This window comes from Mustela nigripes, chromosome 1 (genome assembly GCF_022355385.1).
Source record: "Mustela nigripes isolate SB6536 chromosome 1, MUSNIG.SB6536, whole genome shotgun sequence".
In the NCBI taxonomy this organism is placed as follows: Eukaryota; Metazoa; Chordata; class Mammalia; order Carnivora; family Mustelidae; genus Mustela; species Mustela nigripes.
In genome coordinates this window covers 204097050-204116874 of record NC_081557.1, presented here as the reverse complement: position 1 = coordinate 204116874, position 19825 = coordinate 204097050, and the positions used below count along the sequence as shown (strand labels likewise).

Here is a 19825-nt window from a genome sequence, read left to right as displayed (position 1 = left end):
TGCCGCCGCCGCCGCCTACCCGCACCGCGGCCGGCTCCCTCCAACGGCTTCCCAGAAGAGGGAACCGAGCGCTGCCCTCGCCGCCGCGCCCTGAGGCGGGTGCGGCGCAGCGCGGTGCTGCACGGGGCACATCGGCTCCCAGAAGGCCGCGCGCAGGGAGGGGGCGGTGCGTCGGGAGAGCGTGGCCTGCTGGGAGTTGTAGTCACTTGCCTGGAGACGCGTAGGCTAGTCTGCGGGCTGCGAGTACTCACGGCCGCTCTTTGGCTATCGCGCGACGAGGACGGGGCGGTGCCCCGGGGCCGCCCTCATTTCCGGCGGCGGGCGGCGGGCGGCGGGCAGAGTGTGGCTGCGGGCTGGCGGGGGAGCCATGGGCAAGGCCAGGCTGGCGGCGGCGCGCACGAGGGGAGCCGGGGCGCCGGCGGGGGCGCAGGGCGGCCGAGCGAGGCCCAACCCTAATCCGTTCGAGGTGAAGGTGAACCGACAGAAGTTTCCGGTGCTGGGCAGGAAGGCGCGACACGCCGTGGGGCAGCCCGGCGTGTCGCGCGCGCGGGCCGTGCACAAGGTGAGGGTCGGGGGCCGCGCCGCGGGGACAGGCGGGGGCGGGGGCGCGTGCCTGGCCGGGACACTGCGTCCCGCGGGCGGAGCGCGAGTCCCGCGTCTCCCTCTGGCGAGCTGCGGGGAGCCGGCCCGGGAAACGGCGCTAGGTGGGCTTGCGGCGCGCGTGTGCTCCCGGCCTCCGGACCCCGGCGCGGGGCGCCTGTGCGCGCCTCCTGCGGCCGTCTCTGCGGGGGCATGCAGCCTCTGGTCCGGCGGCCGCGCACCCTTGCCTTCGCAGGGGCGGGAGCTCACGGATGTGGGGGGACTAGGGCGTCTCTCTTTTCGAGCGCAGCAGCGTGTCCCGCGCGTGGGGACCGAAATGCCACGTTCCGTGCTTTCGGTCCCCGAGTATCCCGCGTCTTTCGGGCTGCGTTCAGACGGCACTCCGTGTGCCGCCTCCGAGACGTGGTCTTTGGTGTGACAGTGTTAGTTGTTGCCGTGGGGAAGACACATAGTATCCTATAGAAAACAGGGGGGGGGGGGGGGGGGGGTAGTTGGGGCACGGAAAGGACCTGCGCGTTTCCCAGGGTCTCAGCGAAGGGCGAGGCTTGCCCTGGGTTTGAATGTGAAGGTAGACGCTCCCTCCCTCTTAGCTGCTGGGAGATGGAGGTCAGTGAAGACTGGACCCCAGCCTTCCTGGGCCTGCCATCCTTGTTCTGCCATCAGGGCGCTGTCCAGACCTTCGAACTGAACCGGCTCTCGTCCTTACTGCAAGGAGCTGACTAGATGAACTTATGGCGGGGGGGGGGGGGGGGGGCTGATAAGGCCCCGGGGGCACACTCCAGGGAAGCCACCAGGGACCTGGCCACGTGGGCTCTAGAGGGGCCCCATTTCTAGAGGGGCCCCATTTGTTTCCACCAGCTAAGCGTGTTTTCTCAGTTCTAGAGCTCAGATGATAATACCCAGCCTTTCCCTAACGGTCACTGTAAGGTTAAGTGGCGCATTGAGTATATACTGGGTGACATATAAACAACTGGCTTTTATTCTTAAATTTCTCAGCTTGTCTTTCTCAGACTCCTTCACGATCTGGGCACAACCTGTTGTGCTTGCTTTGCCTCTTGCAACTCAGTTTGTCCAAAAAGTCCTATCTTTTCCCCCCCATATCCTCCAGGGGCCAGCACTAGTCACCACGTCTGTTACTTTCCCAAGCCTTACAGCCCGAATAGGGCAGCTTGCTCATGCGCATAGTACCAGACGGAGTCACCTCGGTGCCCTGTTCAAAGGCCTGCAGTGAATGGCCTGGAGGCAGGTGTTGGTGCCTCCTCCGATCCATTGTGCTTTGGGGGCTCAAGTCAGAAGGTTGGATAGGAAGATCAGAAACTCCTTCATAGAGGGAGTCACACTTGAGATCAGAAGGGTGAGCAAAATGCCAGAGATGGAGACGAAGGTACACTGTCCTCTGTCACGGAGTGTGTGGCACAGCATGGGGTGGGGGGGACTCAGCATGGTGCTGAGGGGACTCGGGTTGTCTAGGCAGTTGGAGCGTGCTGTGTGCATCAAAACACACAGGGCGGCAGGATGGGCCTGGTCTTCTTGATGGTGACCGTCCCTCAGAATCAAATGCACCGTCCCATGTGTCTTCTGTTCCAGTCAGTGGTGGCACTGGGCAGCAGCCGTGTGCACAGCGAGACTGTGGGTCCCAGAGCCATCTTGGGGTGGCTGGGCCTCACTCTCCATTCTCACACCAGCAGTGAGGTAAGCCGAGTTGATGTGTCTGTCATCCCTCCCAATGACACAGGTGTTGTACCAAGAAGCACACAGTCGCCCTTATGAGGGGAGTACTGGTATTATCCCCATTTACACATGAGAAAATGGGAGGCGAGGAGCCGTTCCAGGATTCCAGGATTTTCGTCAGGTCGGGAGTGGGGAAGCCGAGCTCCAAACCCACACTTGAGTGTGTAACACACAGCAGTACAGCCCAGCTCTCTCTGGAGCCATCTTGTGTAAATTCTTGTGATCCCATAGCAACAGCCAGCAGGAACGAGAGGCCTCTGGGGTCGGAGAGGCTAGGTCCCTGCCCCCAGAGCTCGAGCTGTCACACTCATGACTGTACCTTCTAGGCCTCACATGAATGAATGATCACGAAAGTGCTGTGGGTAGTGGTTTGGGGTCACAGTAACCTTTAGCAAGTAAGCAGATTTGCAGACCTGGAATCCCAGAGGAGCAAGGACTGACTGTAGACAAACGAAGACATTCATGTGACAAAGAGAAAATAAGCGATCTTACTACAGTCTCTGTGTCTAATTGGTCAGGACGTTATAGTTGACATGTATGGCGTCCTTTCCACCTCCTTGTTCGTTTCCCTTCCTCTCAGCTAGAACTTGAGCTCCTCTGGCCTCTCTACCTGGCAGAGCGACTTCTCCATGCTCATCGTTTGGCTTTCTTAAAGTTGCTGCTGTTTTTCTTCCACTTCTAGTTCTGGGCATGGAAGTGCCGAGGCACGCCTCAGAGAGCCCCCTAAGCTCCAGACACAGTCCTCTCTGCCTTCATTGTACTGGGGCAACCCCGCTTCCTCAGTAACTGAAACCCGTCTTTCCAGCCAGTAGATTAGCCCTTTCTTTGACTGTTGGTGTCAGTGGCATCTTACAGTTCACTGGAGCCACCGTGTGTCCCTTGTGGGAGCGGTTTCTCTGTAGGGACCAAGATCGCCAAGCCATCAGAGCTCAAAGATGCCAGGACCCGTGTGAGATTTTTCTGTGATCTCTTTTCCAGCGCACCCAGACATTACTGAAGGAGTACAAGGAAAGGGACAAGTCCAACGTGTTCACAGATAAGCGCTTTGGGGAGTACAGTAGCACCATGAGCCCAGAGGAGAAGATGATGAAGAGGTTTGCCCTGGAGCAGCAGGTGTGCAGGACAACGGGAGGGGGTCTGATGCTGCCGTTGCTCACGGAAGTCCAGTACAAGCAGGCGGTTGCCCCGTCATTCACTTATACTCGCGTGGGCACGCCCCCCACGAGGTACAGTGTGCGTGCTGCTCCTTGTCTGCCGCCAGCCGGGTGGAGAAGTGTCGTGACTCGAGGACACAGTGGTGATGTGTCCTGAGTTATAGACTGACGTGCAGCCCCTGGCTTGGTCCGGTGGAGAGCTGATCGATGGTGGAACACTGGCATGGCTCAGGCTGGCCCCTGAATGGTTTACCTCCTCTGGGCTCTGTTTATCTTTGTTTGTTTATCTTTGGAACATTGCTCAAATGACCCAGAAAGTCTGATGTGCTTGGGCTACATTGTCACGTTATAGAAACAGTGGGAAAATAACGGGGTTTTGCTATTAAATGGATATGGAAATTTTAGGAAGCTGATTTTTTTCTTCTGTCAGCGGCAACATGAGAAAAAAAGCATCTACAACCTAAACGAAGATGAAGAATTAACTCATTACGGCCAGTCTTTGGCAGACATCGAGAAGCATAATGACATTGTTGATAGTGACAGCGACACGGAGGAACGTGGAACACTGTCTGGTACGGGCTGGGAGCAAGGGGACAGTCTGCTAGTTCTGTCCTCTGTGCCTTTCTCTCTGTATGGCTCATTGTTTGAGGGTTTTTTTGTGTGTGCATGCTTACCTGTTAAATGGGGTCACTTTGACGGTCCTAACTCACTATGATGAAGGTAGGCGCTTAGTACCTTCGTGTTGACAAGCTGGTCTTCACAGGGCAACTGGCCTTGGGCTTATCAGCATGAGAGGCTGTGATTTCCAGGTGACTGGGGGGATCGGGCTCCATGTGTTCCCATTGTTGGGTCTTGGGGGCTCAACTGTTCCGTAGAAATTCTCTGGCATCCTTTGATTCTGATTATGAGCTCTTCAAAACCCAATTAACTTAGAAAAGCTCTTACTTTTGAATGTGTATGTATTTACTGTAACTTTACAAATAAATCAATAGGAAACACGTATTTTGTCCAGCTGTGTGATGTGGTGACCTCCCCTAGAGTAGGAGAGGTTCATCGGAAAGGTCAACCCTGTCAGGTAGCTCTTACCTCATTGTGATGGAGGTGTACGAGGGATCAGAGGCTTCCCAGGGTTTCAGCTGGAGCACCTAATGATGTGGGACTGCCAGTCACTGAGATGGGCTATACTGTAACACACACTGGCTTCGGGCAGCTTGAAATGCCATCCAACATCCGGGGAAGGCCTTGTAGAAGCTGCAGCCTTAGGGGTGGGAGGAAAAGAGGAGACCACTGCTGAGTCCTGGAGCTCGGGGGCAAGCCACATGGCAAGAGCCTTTCCAGAAGGGTGTGGGAAGGGGGCCGAGCTGCTGGCAGAAGGAGCCGTGGGAACTTGTGAGTCCACCCCCGGGGGGTGGCGGGAAGCCAAGGGGAGTGATGGAAGAGCTGGGGAGAGTGAGGACTGAAGGCAAGGGTTCCAGGAGCCGTGGAGGGGGAGGGTGGTCAGGAGCACCTGGGTAGGAGAGAAACCCAAGAGAACGAGAAAAGTTGATTTGGAACAAAGGCATTTGAGTTACTCAGGTCGTTTCCTTGAGTAGCTGGCAAGGGACAGCCCAGACATTTGAGCCCCATGGCTGCTCTAGGGGGCAGAGCAGGGGTAGCTGAGAGCTCGGAGTGGAGCACCCCGGCCCTGGTGACTCACTGCCAGGCAGCCTAGAGAGCTTGTCTGGAGTCAGCGGTTCTGTACACTGGCCTCTCTCCTTCCTGCACACATGTCATCTGCGCAGATGTGGCTGGGAGCAGGGGCAGGGCTTTGGGTCCCGCTCTGGGAAACTGGCCCTAATGTTCTGTTTCTGTTCCTGGCAGATTTGGGGAAATGGCTCCCCACATTAGCCTCTGTTTTCTCATCTGAGGTGCTGGGTTTTTTAAGGTTTCTGTCCATTCCTGAGTTGATGATTCCCACAGCATTTTCCCTCTTCTGCCACAGAACAGGGCCAACTAAACATCATGGCTCTGGCTGTGGCCCCAGCTTCCTGACTTAGGCTCAGGCTCTGAGCCTTGCCCGAGCAGGCGTGAAGGATGTTGGTTCTCACGCGGCCCTATCCTGGGCACTCCATCCTGAGACTCGGACTCCAGCTTGTTTTACTGTGCTTGCTGATTGTGAGATTCAAACGCAGCGAGCGAGTAGATCCTTGGTGTTTCCAGGCATCGGGTCACAGTCAGGGGCTATTTGATGGCTCTGAGTTTTCTTGGGGTGGTTCATCCTGTGGATTTCTTGTCTTTTTTTTTTTTTTTTTAAGTTTTTGTTTTGTTTTCTTTTTTAATTTATTTATTCATGAGAGACAGAGAGGCAGAGGGGGAAGCAGGCTCTCCATGGGGCAGAGAACCCGATGCGGGACTTGATTCTAGGACCCTGGGATCATGACCCAAACTGAAGGCAGTTACTTAACAACTGAGCCACCCAGACACCTGCGTTCTGGGGATTTCTTAAGTGCCCCTGTGCCTGGGGTCTCATGCAGCCACGTTGTGGGAGAATTGGTTCTTGCCAGTGAAGTTGGTTCTCCGATATGCCCCTGGGTAGATGTTGGCAGACCAGTGCAAGAACTGGTTTGAGCACCAGCACCAGCTTCACAGATGCCTTTTCTGCTCTTGGTCCCCAGCCGAGCTGACTGCTGCCCATTTCGGAGGTGGTGGCGGGCTACTTCATAAGAAGACCCCGCAACAGCAAGGAGAAGAGGGGGAGAAGCCGAGGTCACGCAGAGAACTCATTGAAGAGCTCATTGCCAAGTCTAAGCAGGAGAAGGTGCATTAGTGCTCCCGGTGCTCTGGCCCGGGGATCCTCCCCAAAACAGCTCCGGGGCTGCTTTTCTTTGTGTGTGTCTAGGTTGTATTTAGCATCTTCTGTGACCTTAATAGAAGCATTCGTTTTGGATAGGACTATTTTAAATCTCATCTTTTATATACTTTTCACAGTCTTTTGTGTTTTGGGATTGGGGGTGTCTTTGGTGGGTTGGTTTTATATGTTGACGTGTATGCCTGTCTTTGATCAGCAGCAAACTGCTCAGAGCGTCAAGATGGCCAGTTGATAGCAGGGACTCAGCTCTGTGTGATGAGATTCTGTAGCTCCACTCTTCTGAGATCCTCCTCTCTCGGGCTCTCTGTTCTGCTGCTACATTACACATAGAGTGGCAAGCGAGGCTTCTTGCTCGTGACCCCGCACCGGCAGCACGCCTCACATCTGTACTCTCTCTGCAGAGGGAGAGACAGGCACAACGGGAAGGTGCTCTGGAGCTCACGGAGAAGCTGGACCAAGACTGGAAAGAAATCCAGACTCTCCTGACACACAGAACTCTCAAGTCTGAGAACAGGGATAAGAAGGAGCGACCCAAGGTGGGTATCAAGCTGACTGGTCCTTTCTCTGGAGGAAAGGTGGAGACCGGTGTCCCTTCAGGCCTGTTCCTTGACATGGATAGCTGCCCTCCTTTTCTTAGTTCCTGTGTTCTCTAGTGAGGATTCATGGAGTATGTGGAACCATGTGGTATCCGTGTAGAGCTGGGCAGAAAGAGGCTTCGGCATCTCCGCCCAGATAACTAAACTAAAGAAAATGTTCCTGGTAGGAGCAGTCCTTCAAGGGGAGGGCTTCTTCAGATGGTATTTGACTTTTCCAGTTACATATCCACATAGCCATATATACGGTTACTGAATTTTCCCTCTGGGCAGTGGGCGGCTCCTACCACTTTAGTCTAAATTGTTGAAAGTGGCATTCAGCTATGTGTCTGGCTTTTAGGAAGTATGTGGGATTTCATCAGGTGGCCATGTCATCTGACCAGCTGTCCACCTTTGTGGGCCACTCACACTATTACTGCCACGTTTACCCCAGCCTGTTTTGTGGGCTTCATGCCTAATGAGCAATGTTTAGTTTTGTTAAAGCAGCTATGTTTTGAGAATTGTCCAGGAGTGGAAAATCCTCTCTGATCTTAAAGGGTTCTGTAGACTGGTGAAAACAGTTTTATTTTAAGTAGGAAAGACATGGATACCATCTGGCTCCCTCCATCGTGGTGTCAGCACGTTACTGGATATGCAAGAAGCTGCCTGTGCAAATTGTTAAAAATAAAAAGCAACCAGAAGTAAAAAGTTCTTCTTTCTGCCATAGCCTGATGCATATGACATGATGGTTCGCGAGCTGGGCTTTGAAATGAAGGCCCAGCCCTCTAACCGGATGAAGTCAGAAGAGGAGCTGGCCAAGGAGGAGCAGGAGCGGCTTCAGCAGCTAGAGGTGCGGGTGTGACCGTGACCTTGACCTTGGGGCCCAGTACCACTCGGGCGGCAGGATCTGGGTTTGAGGCCTTTCCTCTCTGCTTTTGAGGTGGGCTGCAGATGATCTGTTTTATCAAAGAAATCTTGTTAGACTCTTTAAAATTTATAAAGTTTCTTTTTCTCTAAATTCCATTTTTTATTCTAAAAGCAAAAAAATTGCAGATGATACCCAGATATACCAAATAAGAAATGAGTGCTCTGATTCTTTTGTCTAAAAACAGCAGCTAACAGTACAGTGCACGGTCTTCTCAACTCATTTTCTGTGCCTTAAAGAGGGCTTTTAAATTTTTGTTGCATTAGAACAAAAATGAACATTGACATGCTATTCTGTCTTGGGCTCTGTAGTCCACCCCCACTGGGGCCTCTTCTTGGCTGGCAGCCTGTGCGCAGACAACCGCACGGTTGAGCCCCTGCCCTCACCCCCGTGGCCATGCAGCGGGGAGTGAGGTCCACTCAGCTTGGGGCTGGACAAACTGTAGACGTGCAGGCTTGCCTTCCGATGCCCAGATGCACTTGTGCTGCGATGCTTCCATTTGTGTGTGGTAGGAGGTGTCGCGTGTGATGCTTCCATAGTCCCCGCAGGCTTGGAACCCTGGCCTGGGGTTGGTGGGAGGGCAGGGCCAGCAGGCCTCTCGCAACGTGCTTCCTTCCTGGCCAGGCTGCACGGCTACGGAGAATGCGTGGTGAGGACGAGGGCAGCGAGGCTAGGAAACCGAAGCACCTGTCCGCGGATGACTTAAATGACGGCTTCGTTCTGGACAAAGACGACAGGCGACTACTGTCCTACACGGTAAGGGGTTTGCCTTTGCTGGCTGGCCTGCTCTCTGAATTCAGAAGCTCGGTTTCTGGAATCTGAACGGCTCATTGCGGTGGAGAGTGGGTCTGTGAGAATACCCGTGCACTCTGCATCTGGGAGTGCCCGGCTGTTCCAATCCCGCACCCATGGGCAAGTTGCTTGGATGAGGCACCGCCAGCCTCGTGCTGGATCTTCATGTGCTGACATCAGCCTCCTTCGCTCATAAGCCTGTGGTTATTTGCAGGCTTAGCACAAGGCTGTTGAGGGAGCTGGTAAAATAATGGAGTTCCTAGAACTCTGTGAGATCTTTACCCTTACCCCTTTGGAGAGAGTCATCCTGGTTTCAGGGTAGTAGGCCAGGAGGAGGCCAGGTGTGCTGAGCTGAGGAGGATGCGAGGGGCTGGGTGCTCACAGAATACTGGGGCACTTGGCAGGAGAGCATAGCCACAGGTGACCCCCAGATACTGTGAGGTCCTGCCACCTCTGGGTATAGCCTCAATGTCAGGAAGCCCCTGCAGATGCAGACGCTGGACCCCATGGCCACCGGGGCGCCCACCACACCTTGGGTCACTGCTGCTCCGTGGCAGACACTGACCCTGGCCCAGAGCCCTGGCAGTAGGAATCGGAGCTATTTCCCAGCCTGCTGGCCCTGAGGGCCCAGAGCACAAGGCTGGGCATGGAGCCAGTGAGGAGGGCAGGGACAGCTCTCGGCACTCGTGCTCCTCATGTGTGCAGCATTCCCGGGGTACTGAGGCCTGAGGTCCCCCTCTTCTGTTCTAGGATGGGAAGATGAGCATTGAGGAAGAGCAAAGCGGGGAAGCCAGTGATGGTGAGAGTGAAGAGGAGCAGGGTGAAGACCTGAGTGAGGAGGACCCAGAGAACAGCAGTGACCCTGATGGGCACTCAGACCTGGAATCGGACATGGACAGTGAGGAGGACTGTGGGCGGCCCAGCGGAGAGCCCCGGCAGGCCCTGGGCGAAGGGACGACCAGCATTGGGCACAGAGCTCAAGAAGCTGCCAGGAACCAGCTGCCCTATACGTTTGCAGGTAGACAAACACTGGGTTTTCTTTTGTGCTGGGATGACCTCGGTGACCTGGTGACAAGTCGGCCTCACTGAGGCCAAGTCTGTGGGGACTGAGGGTGTGCTTCTGGACACGTGGCTGTGTGCCCACCTATAATGTATGGGCTTGTGATGGGCACAGTCCTGCTCGGCAGTGTCTGGCCAGAGTGTTCGCCAGCCTGTGTTGACTACGGATAGTTTCGTGGGCCAGCAGGAGCGGGAGGACAACACACACCTTTCCACTGGAGGTCGTTTTGCTCTTTTTGTGGTGGAAATGTGGCTGCCAGAGAGCGGGGGTAGGGCTTGGGAGATTGGGGAGTCACCTGTGAGGAGGCTTCCTGTGTGCCAAACCTGGACACTCATTTGGGCGCATAACCCCTTAAAGCAAACATTGTATGTTGTGTGGTCTGGTGTGTGGAGAAGAATCCGGTTCTAGTGAGTGTCCTAAACTGTCCCGTGGCTTACGGTCACCTCCAGAGGCTGGCTTTTTCCGGCGTGTGCTGCGATCAGTGGGAATCTGGGGTGGTGACAGCACTCTGCCACGTGGCTCCTGCCAGCTCCTGAGCAAGTGTGGACACTAAACCCCATACCTGCTGCCTTTTCACTGATCCACAGTAGCCCATCCTGCTGCACCTCACCCCTGGGACCGTCCGGAGCACACCTTAGATCCGCAATCGGCGGTCATGGTAGGAGGAGGTGTCTGTAGGACACACCTGAAATTGTGTCGTGGCAAAATGACATCACCCCTGTTCTGTTTCGTTTTTAAGCTCTCTGGTAGCAGAAACGTGGCTCTTTTCTTAGATGTTAACTGTGGAGTGTGTTCTGTGTTTTTGACAGCCCCTGAGTCCTACGAGGAACTGAAATCTTTATTATCGGGAAGGACGAGGGAGGAGCAGCTTGTGGTGGTGGAGAGAATTCAGACCTGCAATCATCCAAGTCTTGCTGTGGGAAACAAAGCAAAACTGGAAGTAGGTGGTGTATGTGGCAAGTGTCAGGGCATCCCCCACCCCCATCTGTGTGTCCAGGTGCGTGTGCCCCAGCCCCCTGCGGCCGCAAGTCCTGGAGGAGGCCTGGGCATGTGGCTCACGTGGCTGCAGGCGGGAGAGCCGGCCTGTCCGGGAGAGGAAGACGTGGAATGTGCCTTTTCTTCATAGCAAGTGCTGCCCATTCACGGCTGAGGCACAGGGCTGGCTGGGCACACTCTTGGTTTGCCCGAGGACCTGGATGCTCTCTGCTGCTGTGCAGAAGCCTGTGCCCCAGGCCCTTCTGCTGACCCGCCCATCCTGGTGCAGGGCCAGCTTCTTGACCTGCACTCCGCATAATGCTCCCGTCGGTGGCCCAAGACATGTGCACATGTGTTGGCCAAAATGTTGAGGGCAGCACCTGTGGTTTTGTTCTGGGGATGGGCACTGACCTCTGCTCTGGATCTGTGTTCTGCAGAAACTATTCGGCTTCCTTCTGGAGTACATTGGAGATTTGGCTACAGATGACCCACCCAACCTCCGAGTGATTGATAAATTGGTTGTGTAAGTTGCAGTGGTGGGTTAACTAGACTGCCGGGCTGAGCTGAACAGCTATGTCCCTAGTTACAGTCATAAAACTACGTCTCAGAGTTAGGCTGACTTTGTAGACGGGCTGCACGGTATACACTAGCTACAGGTTTTCGGTGACGACAGTCCCCTCTGAGTGGTGAGTGTGCTGCCCCTGCCCCCCCCCCCCCCCCGCGCCCGGGGGGGCCCCCCCCCCCCCCCCCCCCCCGGGCCCTGGGGACGGACACGCCATTAACTACGAACGGGTCAGCTTCATGCTTGTTCGTGCTGTTTGAGGCTTATTTTGTGTTTCATTTGCCAATGAAACGTCAGTTCTGGTCAGACAGCCCGGGTGTTTGGGACACAGGGTAGGCTATGTCCTGGAGTTGCCCAAAAACCTGCCTGCTCCAGGTCCATACTTCGGGGGAAACCTGTCAGGCTGGTGCTGTGAGTGACAGGGAGGCCAGCCCCCTGGTCTTCTGTCCCCACCCCATCCAGGGACGGCTGAGCCTTCACTGCACTGGGACCCCCATGAAAGCAGAGACGGGAGCATGGCTCCTGGCCCCGGGTTGGCTGGAGGGAGGGTTAGTGAGCACAGGAGCTGTAGGGGCCTGTCTGGGGCTAGCCACACACTGCACCCCCCACATCCCCATGCCACCTTCTGCCGGTACCACAGCGCTTGGGAGGAACTGCTGTGCTCCTGTGGGCAGCACCTTGGACCCGTTCCCTGAGTCTGTCTCAGAGAACATGCTCCTTACGGCCTTAGGCTTCTGCTGTCACTACTGAGACGCTGGACTTTCTGGGAGATGGCAAAAGTACGAGTGGTGTTCTGAAACAAACACTAGCAGGCGCTTTCTCTTGATTGCCCAGCAGGGCAACCAGACCAGTGAGGGGAGACAGGTGCGTCCAGGGCCTTACGTGCTCACTTGCTCAGCCAGCAGGTGATGTCACAGAACATGGTGAACTTGAGGTTTGGGGGCATTCTTCATGATTTCGTTACCTGAGGTCATTTTCCCCTGACCCATGTTTCTGGTTAACAGGCAGTTATATAACCTTTGCCAAATGTTTCCTGACTCCGCAAGCGACTCTATAAAATTCGTCCTGCGAGATGCCATGCACGAGATGGAAGGGGCCATTGAGGCCAGAGGCCGGGCGGCTTTTCCAGGCCTTGATGTGGTGAGCGGGGGCTTGGTCTTGGGCCTGGGGGCCGATGCTGTCGGCCGGCCAGAAGAGGGCCGGCTGAGAGGAAGTCGCGTGGTTTGGTAGGTTTGCCATGCCCTTGAGCTTCCAGACTGAGCTGGAGAACAGACTGGAACAAAGTGGAAAGGATCATCTACTCACGAACGAGTCATGGGAATGTGTTTCACTGCTGTGACACCGTGGGAATGGGGCTATGCTCAGCCTTCGTGGTGAAGAGGCTTTAGGGCAAACAGAACGTGTCTGTGTTCAGAAGGACCGAGCCCATGCCCTGGCTCAGCTGTGGTCCCACGGAGACACCCAAGCACCTCTGGGGCTCTAACAGCCCCATGGCAGCTGTGGGCTACCTCATTGGCATCTATGACCACGAAGAAATACTTGCCCAGTCTGTTCTGTGTTCTAAGATTTCTGCGGAAATGAAGAGCCGTGATTAACAGAAGCTTAAAAATATAGGGTTTGTGCTCCTGGTTTTAGTGCTCCTCCCCCACAACCCAAGTGGGATCTGAGCCAATGTCCGGGAGCCCAAGCCCTCGGCAGACACCCGTGTGTCACAGCGGACACCTGCTGCAGAGACCACATGGCAGGACCCTTCCAGTTCCTCAGACAAGCTGTGTGGACCTGTGTCCTTGTCTGTGAGCGGGGCTGGGGTTGCAGTAAATGCCTCCCATGTCATGACTGTGTCACGGCCCAGATGCAGCACTCAATACACGGGCTGTTGCTATCACAGCAGTTCCCTGAGCGGACACTCAGTCCACTGCTGGTGACACGAGGAGCAGGCGCTGCTTTCCCCTCTGCCATCCTGTGGCTGTGTCCCCTGGAGTCCCGGCGGGGGGCAGCATGGGGGACTCGGCAGAATGCCCCTCCCAGCAGGTCTGTGGCCAATCCTGGAGCCCCTGCCAGGAGCAGGAAGGAGAAGTTGGGGGCTCCTGAGCTCCTCATGAGCTCACAGTGGCCCAGTGCTGGGGTCTGGGAGGGTTTCTTGGGGGCCTTTGGACCAGATGAAGGTGTGCAAAACCTACTAACACAGGTGCCTGGCTGTGAAGCAGCCTCTCTTGTGCCTCCTGGGGGGTGTGGTCCCTGGAGAGTGTCATCTTCCAAGTCAGCACTGTCCTTGAACAGAGAGAGATGGGAAGAGAGCACAAGCAGGGGGAGCGGCGGAGGGAGAAGCAAAGAGATCCCCTGCGGGGCTGGATCCCAGAACCCTGAGATCAGGACCTGAGCCAAAGGCAGACGCCCAGCCATCTGAGCACCCCAGGCGTCAGCGCTCCTGCCGCTGCCGCATGTAGCCTCACTTGTCGTTTGCATCCTAGTTGTGTGGGCCAGAGTCCTGGCTCACGTTGGCTCCTTGGGGCCGTGCTGAGCCCAGCGCAGCAGGGGGACTCAAGGGTCCATGGAGGGAGTGTGTCCTTCCCTTTCTGTTGCACGTCTACGCCCCTGCCCAGAACCCACGGCCTCCCCAGCAGCCTCGCCAGCGGCCTGGCCTCTCTCTTGTGGGAAAAGTAAACGGGTCCAGGACAGGGCTTCAGCCTACATTTCCCTGAGCGAGAGCCAAGCCCAGGAAGGTCCCGTGTCCAAGGAAATGGGTGTCGGTGAGCGGTTCTCACCACATCTGCCTGTTGCTGTTTGGGTGTTTTCCGTGCTCGGCGGCCGTTCCGGCAGAGTCTGGCTTGTGTGTGTGCATGTGCACAAGTGAGAATGGGCGTGCCCCACCTGTGCAGGGAGGGGGCCGTGGCCCCTCACCGGGAAGGTCCAAACCTGCTTTGTCCTGTGCCATCAAAAGGCCGTGTTTTGAACTTCACTCTCCCTAATGTGTGTGGTGACGCTGTCTTTCAGCTCATGTATTTGAAAATTGCCGGGATGTTGTTTCCGACCTCTGACCTTCGGCACCCTGTGGTGACCCCCGCACTGGTGTGCATGAGCCAGCTGCTCACCAAGGTACATACATGCTGGTGCATGGCTGGGGGCCTATGAGGAAGACTCCAGGAGTGGCCCCAGACGAGGTCATAAAGGGGGTGACACCGAAAAGAGCCTTTGGAATTAGTGGTGATGTGCTGGGTCTCATAAGGTCTCTGTTCTCCTTTTGGCTTAGAAAGACTGAGTAGCGGCACGTTGCAGGCTGGCGGCAGGTTGATGGGAGAGGGCATTGCTCTTCACCAGGTGTTTTCTGTTTTGTTTTGTTTCTAAGATTTTATTTATTTACATTATTTAAGACTTTATTTACTTATCTCTCTGACAGAGATCACAAGTAGGCAGAGGGGGAGGGGGAAGCAGGCTCTTTGCTGAACAGAGAGCCCAATGCAGGGCTCAATCCCAGGACCCTGAGACCATGACCTGAGCTGAAGGCAGAGGCTTAACCCACTGAGCCACCCAGGCGCCTCTCTCCACCGGGTTTAATCCCGCTTAGCCCCACTGTGGTGAGGCCAGTGCTTCCTCTGTGCAGGGACAGCTCTGGGGCCACAGATCTCAGCCAGGGTGCCAGCTTGTGTAGCTAGTGCAGCCTTCTGGGACTTTCTTCCTGACAGCTGACCACAGCCTATGCTCCCATGCCAGTGCCCCGTCCTGTCACTCCAAGACGTGGTGAAGGGCCTGTTCGTGTGCTGCGTGTTCCTGGATTACGTGTCCTTGTCTCGGAGGTTCATTCCTGAGCTCGTGAATTTCCTTCTTGGAATCCTTTACATCGCATCGCCAAACAAGTGTGGCCGTGGTGAGTTGGTCTGAAGCCCCGCTGTCCAGGGTTGTGGCCTCTCAGTGTGGCTGGCTGGACACCCCTGCACCCAAGGGAACCGGGGCCCCACTGTTCCCGCTGCCATAGTCACCAGCGGCCACACACTGCATGGACCCCGGTGGACCGAGGCTTATTGTCAAAAATACATGAAACAGTTCTTTTATATTGATTCTGTGTTGAAATGACATTTTTATACTTGGGGTTAGGTGAGCATATCATTAAGATCTTGTGTTTTGTTTTTGGGCCACAAGAACATTTGCGCTCCCTCTTTGTGGCCCACATTTCTAGTGTGCAGCCCAGTCTACATAGTTTCTAGAGTGCTGGGAATTTTGGAAAGCGTGCCTGTCAGAAGCCGTATTGTAAGAAGAAGGAGTTTTAGTGTCATCTGGCCTTCTGGGCTATGCTAGTCTTGGCTCCCTGCCCCCTCCCACAGCGCCCATAACACTGATCCCCCCACTGCTCCCCTCTCTGGTGGTCTAGGTGCCCCCCCGGGCTCTGCCTCTTGCTCCGCATCCTCAGGACCACCTTTCCTGCCCTGATCGATCGATCATCCATCATAGCTCATTCCATCTGATGCCACAATGTAGACCATAAGGCCTGCCATGTGGACCACCTCACCAGTGCCAGGCGCGCAACCCCAGACACGCTGTCTATCCTGCTTTCCCCTCGTGATGTCATAGGCAGACCCTTGCATGCAGCCGCTGCACCCGTACTGCATAGATCTCTTTGCCATGTGCTCCTGTGCGCTGGGCCTGGGCCTGGAGAGGCGCAGACTCGCCTGGGGGACCTGTTGGGAGATGGCCACAGCTTGAGGCACAGTGGACACTACAGTGGGGGGCAGGCATTGGTTCCTGTCCCTTTGCCCCACTGCCAATGGCTTTGTGGTGCCCAGTGTACAGGCCAGCCACGCCCATTGCCTCGATTGCTCTTCTGGGTGGTGATGGGCTTCTGTCCACTGTGCCAGCGTTCATCCTCTGGGACAGGCCTTCTCTGACCAGGTTCACTGTGTGCCATCTGCTCCTACTCTCCCCCTTTTCCCACAGCATTGCTTTCTGATACTCCGTCTCCTGGGTATGGCCTACTGCCTGTCTCCCCAACGAGGTCAGGGACCTAGGCAGTTGCCCCCGTCACCCCTGCAGGAGCTATAACCCCACCTCTGTGTAGTCAACACGGTGAGAGTGTCTGAAGTGAGTCTTCTAATGGCCTCATCACGCACAGCCTTCCCTGTGAGCCATGATGCTCAGAGGCCATCTTTGTCCTTGTCCCGCTTGGACTTCAGGTTACACTCTGGTGCATCCTTTCAGAGCATCTGGGAAGAACTCAGAGTTGCTCGTGGTTTCTGATGAAGAGGACAAAGCCACGTGGCAGAGGAGAGGCCTGTCCCTCCACTGGGCCTACAGACTGAAGGCCCAAAATAAGACGGAGGCCAACCACACCAGGTAGGTGCGGGGGTGCCTGGTGCGCCAGGGAGGGCATGCTCAGGGCCGGGCCAGCCTGGAGCTGGAGAGAGCTGGGCCCCAGAGGATGCATGCACCAGTGTGGCGTATGCAGGTGGTACGGTCTGATAATGGGGGGAAATCCTAAAGATGAGAAAAAAGCTGTTGGATCTAATAAACTAATGGAGTGAAATTGCAGAGTACAAAGTCAACAAAAAAGCAGCTGCGTTTCTATACACAGTGAGCAGATGAAAAGGAAACTTAGAGAATTTTATTTACGATAGCATCAAAAAGAATAAAACATGGGAATTAAATACCAGGAAGGAAAAGATAATTGACATTACAAGACATGGCGGACACTATTAAGGAAGGCTTGAGTGCAAGGAGACAGCCCATGCTCATGGATCAGAGGACTCCCCTCCAGACACCATCACAGTGAGGACTGGGTTTCGATGTGTAAATTGGGTGAGGAGGGTACACACATTCAGTGTACAGGAGGGCTGGGGCTTTTTGTCAGAAGTCCTTTTGTTCTCTAATTTTTTAAAATTATGGATTATTTGACATTCTTGTGTTGTGGTAAAACACAACAGAAGGTATACCGTTTTCACTGTGAAGCCAGCGGTGGAGTGGAATCCAGTATGTCTATACCCTGGTGCGGACACCAACACCGTTCACAACCAGAAGTTGTCATCCCTAGGACAAATTGTGTACCGGTCTCCCATTCCCTCCCCGACCCCTGGCACCCCGTCTGCCTTCTGCCTCTAGCCTCTGGATCCTCCGGGGACCTCCTAGAAGTAGGATCACAGTGTCTGTCCTCTCGTAGCTGGCATATTTCACATTCTAGTGCCATGTCCTCCGGGTTCATCAGGCAGGGTCAGGTGTCAGAATGTCCTTCCTGTTTAAGGCTGGATAATGTTCCATCGTGTGAATGGACCATGTTTTGCTCATCTGTCCATCTGTCCACAAAACTTGGGTGTTCCCATTTTAGCTGCCATAAATGTGGGGTGCAGGCATCTCTTTGAGGCCCTTTTCATTCTTTGGGTACCAACTGAGCAGAATTGCAGGGTCACATGGTAGTTCTAGGTTTCATTTTTCTGAGGACTCCCCCATGCTGTTTTTCAGGCAGCACCCTGTTACTTTACAGGACCAGTTGCTCCCCATGCTCCTAACATCCGTTACTTTGTTTCATGTGTTGAACAGCAGGGCATGGGTGGGGCGTCAGCTCCATGTGGATGTAGTTTACATTTCCCCAAAGCCGAGTGGTGCCAAGTGTCCAGTCGGGTCCGCAGCTGTATTTCGCACGATGACCCTCTCTGCTCAGGGACACGGGGCAGCTGTCCTGCCCAACACCACGCTGTGCGTATACTCCGGCCTGTGGTGGGTTTGTCAGAGCTGTGTGTTGGGGGTTGTGGTTTTTGCCGAGAGGACAGACTGTGGCAATGATGGAATGGAACAAGCTGGTCCCCTTCCTGCCTCTGGGCCTAAAGCTGGGTGTCGCCCCCCCACCCCCCTGCAGACTGTCCTGCCTGGCTGTGTGTCTGGCTCTGGTGAAGGGCTGCACGCAGTTCTACAGCTCGCTGCCATCCTTCTACGCCATTGTGAGGCCGCTGCGAGCCCTGCTGATGGAGCACCTGGCTGGCCGCAGTCACCCCCCCGAGCTCCAGGTGAGGCCTCCGCCCCGTGGCCCTGTGCGCCAGCTTGGCCACCCCCACAAGTGGGGAGCAGGTTAGCAGGTAGGTTGTCTGGAGGGGTGGCTCTAGAAATGCCCACGGGGGATGATGGAAGTGGGATAACTGAGAAGTGACTTGTCCTGGATGGGGTCTTGCTTGGTGCCCGTGGTGTGGCCGCCCAAGGTAGAGTGAAGGCTCCCCTGTGTGTGTCCATAGGGGTGGGTCCCTTGTGCCCATGGTGACAAGTTTCTCTGGGGAAGGAGAGTCCATAGAGTCTGCTGGTGCTGAAGCAGGCCTGAGTGCCCAGAGAGGTTTCTAGAAGGGTCTTGGGCATCTGTTGTCCTGCCAGCAGGAAGTGTGCCCAGGGGTGTAAGCGGGGGCTGTCCACACAGCGGTGGGGCTCCCTCAGAGCCAGGCTTTGGCTGCGCCCGCGTTCAACCCTGGAGGCCTCACGTCAGCCAGGCCCGCAGCAGCCTCCACGTCCCTGGTTGCAGGAACTGTGCCAGAGCGCGCTGGCCAACCTGGAGGAACCTGAGCCCCGCTGCCGGCCACTGGTCTGTGCGAAGAGCAAGCCCGAGCCACTGAAGCTCTTCACCCCCCGGCTGGTCAAAGTGTGGGTGTCGGGCTGGTGGGGGGTGTGGGCAGAGAGAAGGATCTGGGCCTCCTGACACTGGCTCTCTCCTCAGCCTGGAGTTTGGGAGGAAGCAGGGAAGCAGCAAGCAGGAGCAGGAGCGAAGGAGGCTGATCCACAAGCACAAGCGTGAATTTAAAGGGGCTGTGCGGGAGATCCGCAGGGACAACCAGTTCCTGGCCCGGATGCAGCTCTCCGAGACCCTGGAGCGGTGAGCGGGGGCTGGGGGTCCGGGCTGGGTGGGGCTGGGTGCACTGGCCTGCATGGATGCCAGCTGCTGGTGGGTCACGCCGGTAAAAATGCCAAGGTGAATGTAAAAATGGGGTTCTTTCTCTTTTTTTAAGGGATGCGGAAAGAAAGCGAAAAGTTAAACAGCTTTTTAATAGTCTGGCCACACAGGAAGGTGAATGGAAGGCTCTGAAAAGGAAAAAGTTCAAAAAATAAATAGTGTCCCAGTGAGGCACTGAACGGAATAAAGGCTGTCTTCTCCTGCGTCCAGGTCCTGCCCCATCACATGCAGAGGCGCCTCCGGACAATCAGGTCTGTCCGGGTAACATCCAGTGAGGCAGGTGACTGGAGGCCCGGCCCTCCCCAGGCTGGTGGGTGGTAGAGGCCAACATCTCAGGCTTGAGGCCCACTGACCAGCCCTGAATGGTGGCACCGGTGCCTGAGGTTATGCGCTGGCCACAGCAGTGACCAGAGGGATTGAGGGGTGGCCAGAATGGATGTGGGAGCCTGAGCCACAGGGTGACCTGATGATGGTGGGGAGAATGGGGAGTGCGATCTTGGACAAGTTGACAGGTGTTAGAACTCAGGGTGCAGAGCACGGGGTCGGAGTGTCCCCGCGGGCCTGTGGGTCTCGCCTGCCCAGCGCAGCCTTGGGTTCCTGGATGAGATGCAGGGATACCCGGCGGGCCTCCCCTAGGGCCAGCGGTCCCCCCCTGGGGACACCGCTCCACATGTGTAGGTCCAATAACACCGCA

The 19825-nt window shown here is 55.8% G+C and overlaps 1 protein-coding gene across 2 annotated transcripts; it reads left to right on the top strand.

Annotated features, from left to right (window-relative positions):
* Positions 1 to 252: 252 nt before the first annotated feature.
* NOP14 (NOP14 nucleolar protein) lies at positions 253 to 19336 on the top strand. Of its 2 annotated transcripts, XM_059379835.1 has the most exons (19): positions 253 to 562; positions 3310 to 3444; positions 3916 to 4057; positions 6140 to 6282; positions 6735 to 6869; positions 7633 to 7755; positions 8455 to 8586; positions 9373 to 9640; positions 10492 to 10622; positions 11095 to 11180; positions 12224 to 12359; positions 14214 to 14315; positions 14931 to 15084; positions 16385 to 16544; positions 17742 to 17897; positions 18058 to 18205; positions 18706 to 18824; positions 18898 to 19053; positions 19187 to 19336. In XM_059379835.1, the coding sequence occupies exons 1-19, from the start codon at positions 368 to 370 to the stop codon at positions 19284 to 19286; spliced, it is 2721 nt and encodes a 906-aa protein (XP_059235818.1). In that variant the 5' UTR covers positions 253 to 367; the 3' UTR covers positions 19287 to 19336. The 2 variants fall into 2 exon arrangements, with proteins under 2 accessions (XP_059235818.1, XP_059235828.1); XM_059379845.1 differs by lacking the exon at positions 17742 to 17897 and having other exon boundaries at positions 257 to 562.
* Positions 19337 to 19825: the final 489 nt, after the last annotated feature.